The sequence below is a fragment of the Mandrillus leucophaeus genome, unplaced genomic scaffold, assembly GCF_000951045.1.
Source record: "Mandrillus leucophaeus isolate KB7577 unplaced genomic scaffold, Mleu.le_1.0 Scaffold139, whole genome shotgun sequence".
NCBI classification, from domain to species: Eukaryota; Metazoa; Chordata; class Mammalia; order Primates; family Cercopithecidae; genus Mandrillus; species Mandrillus leucophaeus.
The window spans coordinates 1,045,404-1,051,524 of NW_012101354.1; the positions used below are offsets into that span (position 1 = coordinate 1,045,404).

General features: G+C 40.1%; 1 protein-coding gene across 1 annotated transcript in view; it reads left to right on the forward strand.

Annotated features, from left to right (window-relative positions):
- Nucleotides 1-1,166: 1,166 nt before the first annotated feature.
- Nucleotides 1,167-6,121, forward strand: part of POGZ (pogo transposable element with ZNF domain) — a 38,930-nt gene continuing 33,975 nt past the window's right edge. The window contains exons 1-2 of the mRNA XM_011973536.1: nucleotides 1,167-1,295; nucleotides 2,290-2,448. Coding sequence (XP_011828926.1) covers nucleotides 1,172-1,295; nucleotides 2,290-2,448 — 283 coding nt within the window. The 5' untranslated portion in view covers nucleotides 1,167-1,171. The remainder of the gene's footprint in view (nucleotides 1,296-2,289; nucleotides 2,449-6,121) is intronic.

Below are 6,121 nucleotides of genomic sequence, written 5' to 3' on the forward strand. Positions count from 1 at the left end.
TGTTAGCCAGGATGGTCTCGATCTCCTGACCTCGTGATCCACCCGTCTTGGCCTCCCAAAGTGCTGGGATTACAGGCTTGAGCCACCGCGCCCGGCCTTAGGTGCAAAATTTAAAGGAGTACAGAGAGGTTCAGTAATCATAATAAATGCATTTTAATGCATCATTTTTAAAAGATCAGTGTTAATGCAGAACAATCCATACGGAACAAAATATCTATTTTAAATAAAGACTGAATCCGATCCTGCACTTGCCCTGACTCACCTCACTGTCCTCATCCTGACCCTGGCCCTGGGTGTTACACATTAAACTTTTTGTCGTTGTTGTTGTTGTTGTTGTTGTTTTTGAGACGGAGTCTCTATTGCCCAGGCTGGAGTGCAGTGGTGCGATCTTGGCTCATTGCAACTTCTGCTGCCCGGGGTTCAAGCAGTTCTCCTGCCTCAGCCTCCCAAGTAGCTGGGATTACAGGCGCCTGCCAGCACCTGGCTAATTTTTATATTTTTAGTCGAGATGGGGCTTCACCATCTTGGCCAGGCTGGTCTTGAACTCCTGACCCCGTGATCCACCCGCCTCAGCCTCCCAAGATGCTGGGATTACAAGCATGAGCCACTGTGCCTGGCCTAAACTTTTATAATCCTAATTTTTTTTTTTTTTTTTTTTTTGAGATAGAGTCTCACTCCATCCCCCAGGCTGGAGTGCAGTGCTGTGATCTCGACTCCCTGCAACGTCCGCCTCCTGGATTCAGACGATTCTCGTGCCTCAGCCTCCCAAGTAGCTGGAACTACAGGCGCGCACTGCCACACCTGGCTAATTTTTGTATTTTGAATAGAGACAGGGTTTTGCCATGTTGGCCAGAGTGGTTCTGTAACTCCCAGCCTCAGGTGATCCACCTGCCTCGGCTTCCCAAAGTGCTGGGATTACAGGCAGAGCCACTATGCCTGGCCTGTAGCCCTAATTATTAAATAATTTGCTGTGCAATGGATTCTAATATTCAAGAATAAAAGTTGTAATTCTGAACCCTTGGAAATGGAGAAAGGCTAGAGCAGCAGCATATGATAAAGCAGCCCAAGGAGGTAGGTTGCCAATGGAGTCAAAGTTCTGATTTCATATTTGGTATAAAGCAGTATCTCCTATTCTTAGGCCCATATCTTATTTGAATGTTTTTCTTGTAGCATGGCAGACACCGACCTGTTCATGGAATGTGAGGAGGAGGAGTTGGAGCCATGGCAGAAAATCAGTGATGTCATTGAGGACTCTGTAGTTGAAGATTATAATTCAGTGGATAAAACTACCACAGGTAACAAAAGCTCTTCTGATCTTAGATGATTTAAATTAATTAAATTGAATGGTATTTTGGTTAACAAAGTGTGAGATGAAAAAGGACTTTTAAGAATCCAGGGAGACCTCATTGTGGCACTCACTGGTGCTACCTTTTTTCCCATGCTGTAGTCTGTGAAAACCTCAGTTTCCTCATCCATATAGCTAGAAATTATATATTTATTTCATTGAAAACATTGGAAGGTTGGATTAACCAGTGTTTATCAAATATCTAGCAGTCTTCTTACTAAAAGATGTATGAACAAGAATTCAAAGTGGTGGTGTGTGTGTGTCAGTGCTCATTTATGTACCCAGTCAAAAATAGGTTCCCATAGTCTTTTTTGTTTTGTTTTGTTTACTTGAACTTGGTTTCCTTTGTGAGCAGAGTAGAAATTGCCTTGTGTCTGCCTTCATGGACAGTTTACAAATTTAGGCTTATTAGCTTTTCTTTCATAAAGGTGATACTGCTGAGTCAAATTCTAGATTGCCCTGAATTCAGAAAATGGGTGGTAGTTCTTTTGCTCCCCTAAATTGTACCAGTTGCTCTTTATTTTTATCTTTCCTGTCTTGAGACCTGAAGATGGCATTGGTTTAGGCTGAAATAGGGCACAGTTCAAGGTCTTTTTGGATGGCTTAATGTGCATGGTTATGAATACCACTAGTGGTAATAATAAACCTTTGAGTCGTAGAGGTTTGCTAGTGTTATGTAAGCAGAGTATTAAAATCCCAGTTCAGTGGGCTCAGTGATGTAACTTAATTAACCAGGAGATGTGAGACAAAGAAGAAGGGATTGTGTTTAAATGGTGGACTAAGGGTTAAGTAGGAGGAGAAATCACATGAACAGTTGGATTTATGAAACAGGAAACTTTTTGGCTGTAGAGATCCACAACAAGATGGAAAGGGAAGATTAGAGCAGTATCCTTTAGTGTCATCTGTCCCTGTCTCCAAGTGACTGTGCCTCCCCTTCCCCACAGTTTCTGTGAGCCAGCAGCCAGTCTCGGCTCCAGTGCCCATCGCTGCCCATGCTTCTGTTGCTGGGCACCTCTCTACATCCACCACCGTTAGTAGCAGCGGGGCACAGAACAGCGACAGTACAAAGAAGACTCTTGTCACACTAATTGCCAACAACAATGGTAAGTGGGATTATTGGGAAATAATAATCCTGGGCTAGAGGGGTGAAAGAATAAAAAAGGTCTCAGGGGCAGCCATACCTGTTTAGTTAGGTATAGATGTGGTTCTACTAGTTGGAAAATGAATTTAGTAATGATTCTCTGATATGGAAGTGATTTCTGTAGATGGTGCTATTCTTTCTAAGTTAGTGCTGACTCGATACTGGTGTTTCAAGTGAGAGAGCAGTAGATTCTTGCTACTGATAATTTCTAGGAGAGAAAATGTCAACCCAAAATTCCTAACTGTTAAAGAGATCTGGGGCTTTTTTTGTTTGGTTGGTTGGTTGTTTTTGTTTCTTTAATTACAAAAATTCCGTTAGTTTGGTAAGAATTTTCCCAGGGCAGCTCTGTATTTTCTCTGGCAGATTCATTTGCTTATTGGTTCCTGAGTGTGGAAGATAGGATAGGGTTGTTGTCTACATGAAAGAAATGGTGAAAGACTAGCGTTTTTAGTGTTTTGTTTTTGTTTTTTTACTAGAAAGGCTATATAGTACTCGTTTCTATTTAATTTCTGATGTCTGTTTCTACACTCCGAAGATGAGTTGACCAGTTATATCTCAAGATTCATAACTGAAGTAGGCCCTTTCATAGAGTCATTGCGTTGCTGCAAAGGACTTTATTTTTTAATTATTTTATTTCCTTTAAAACCGAAACAGCTTTAGTACTACAGAAATAATATATGCTTTGTAGAAAAACTATAAAGTAAAAAAAAATTCAAAAGGAAGAAAAAAAATGTTTAACCATAATCCCACCACCTGGAGATAACTGGTGGTTACTTTTATTCTGTGCAATATTTATTTTTATATACATCTGTATGTTATATGTGGTGATTTTTTTTTTACAAAAAAAGATTATACAAGTTGTACATTACTCTGCCTGCCTTTTCCCCTTAATAGTATCTTATTTTAATAAATAGTCATCTATAACATTTTTGATGACTGTATTTCCCATTATTTGATTAACTTATTAACAATGGGTTGTAAGAGGGTATATTGCCGTTTTAAGGAGCTTCAGTGAATATTCCTATCTCTGCATCTTTTCTCGCATCATTAATTAGTTCTGCGAATATATTTCTGAAACAAACTGTTGGCTCAAAGGTCATCACAGTTTTTAAGAATTGTGATCAGTATTATTCATTGGCCATCTAGAAATGTTTTATCAGTTTATATTGCTGTTACAAGAGTGTATGGTTTTTAATTTGGGGGTATAACCATTTATATATGCATTCCCCTATTGTGGAACATTTGTTAGGGTCGCCATCCTTTGTGATTACAAATGATGCTGTGGTGAACGTTCTCAGGCATGTGTCTTTGCCCGCTGTGTAAAATATATCTGCGATGTAAAGTCTTAGAGGTGAGATTTGCTGGATCAGGTGTTTATAATTTGATAGACGTTGTCAAGTTACCCTAATAGGTTGCTCTAAATAAGTGCCCACCAATAGCTCTTTCCCCGTGTTGTTACCAACTTTAGGTATTAACAAACTTTAAAACCTCCATGATTTCCAAAGACTTTCAGTATTTAGGTACTGAAAATATGATTATTTTATGGGAAATCTTTAGACTTCTAAAAACCTTATAAATGGGGACCGTTGTGTATATAAAGATGGGAACCATTTATGTAAAGATTTCTATTATTTTATAGATGTGGAAACTGAGGCCTGGAGCATCTAAATAATTTGCTTTAGTTATAAGTATTAACTTAATGGTTGCTAAGTAACTAAACTGGATTTGAATTCTCTGGACTTCAAAGCTTTCGGGATTTCTACTGTATTATATTGCTTTCCTGTGTATTTCTTTTTTTTTTTTTTTTAAGCCAGTCAAATTTAGCAGTGGGGGAGTTGTATACCAGCTTTAGTGACACTAATGTTTATAAGTTCTGATAACCCACAGGACTAGTCCTGTGTGTCTCTTAAACTGTTAAAGTTCTGTTAGCAACCAGCTTACCTAACCTTTTCTTTGATCCCAGGGTTCCAAGGCCCATACTGAGATGGCTGTGTATCTTTTTCTCACCCCCCCGCCCCCCGAAACGGGATCTTGCTTTGTCACCCAGGCTGGAGTGCAGTGGCGTGAACACAGCTCACTGCAGCCTCAGCCTCCCTGGCTCAGCAGTCCTCCCACCTCAGCCCTGCAAGTAGCTAGGACTACAGGCACATGCCACCATGCCTGGCTAACTTTTATAATTTTTGTAGAGACAGGGTTTCACCATGTTGCCTGGGCTGGTCTCAAACTCCCAAGCTCAAGCGGTCCTCCCTCCTCGGCCTCCCAAAGTGCTGGGATTACAGGTGTGAGTGAGCCACCGTGCCAGGCCAGCTGAGCATCATATGACATGCTGAGATGACCTGGTCTCCTTGACTCCTTGAATGTACCCTTGATTCTTGAGCCTGCCTATGGCCAGTGTACTAATTTTTTTAAAAAAATATAAATTGACTTTATTTACTTTAAAAGCCTCTAATGTTTATATTAAAATGTTAACCCATAACCCATGTTCATGAAAAAAAGAAGACAGTGGGTATAGACTGGTAACCACAGTCTTGTATATTCCAAAAAAAATTCATCCATAGATAAGCTTAAATTAATTGCAGTTGTCTAATTTATCTCACTTTATATATCTATATAAAAAATACATACAGTTCTGTAACTTTTTTCATCAGATACTCTTGTTTTTTGTTTTCTTGAGACGGAGTCTCCCTTTGTCACTCAGGCTGGAGTACAGTGGCGTGATCTCGGCCCACTGTAACCTCCACTTCCTGGGTTCAAGTAATTCTCTTGCCTCAGCCTCCTGAGTAGCTGTGATTACAGGCATGCGCCACCATGCCTAGCTAAGTTTTTTGTGTTTTTAGTAGAGACGGGATTTCACAGTGTTGACCAGGCTGGTCTCGAACTCCTGACCTCAGGTAATTTGCCCACCTCGGCCTTCCAAAGTGCTGGGATTACAGGCGTGAGCCACCGCGCCCAGCCTAGGAACTCTTGAAATGCTAGTCCAACTTTAAGGATATGGCTTCAGAATAAAGCAGATGAGAAATACTGCCTCTTACAACCCAGTTTCCCTTTAAGCCTTCAGTTTAATTGTATTGGTGTATTATCTGCTTACTACATTAGTAACATAGCAAATAAGAATAACATTTGTTTTTTTGAGACAGAGTCTCACTCCATCACCCAGGCTGAAGTACAGTGGCACAATCTCGACTCACTGCAACCGCCGTCTCCCAGGTTCAAGCGATTCTCATGCCTCACCCACCCTAGTAGCTGGGATTATAGGCATGCGCCACCATGCTCGGCTAATTTCTGTATTTTTAGTAGAGACGGGGTTTCACTATGTTGACTAGGCTTGTCTCTAATTTCCTGACCTCAAGTGATCCACCCACCATGGCTTCCCAAAGTTTTGGAATTACAGGCGTGAGACACTGCTCCCAGCCAGCAAATGAGAATAACTTTTAAACAATTCAGTATTGTTTCACTTAGTGTGCTTTAGAAAGTTTAGAAATTTAAAATAAAATAAAAAATGTGTGATCTCAGAAGAGAGAAAGATTTCTTAAACCAAATACAAAAACAGAGCTAACCATAAAGGGTAAAATTGATAAATAGAACTACATTAAAGATGTGATTTAAAAAAAAAAAAAAAAAAAACCCTGAGAAGA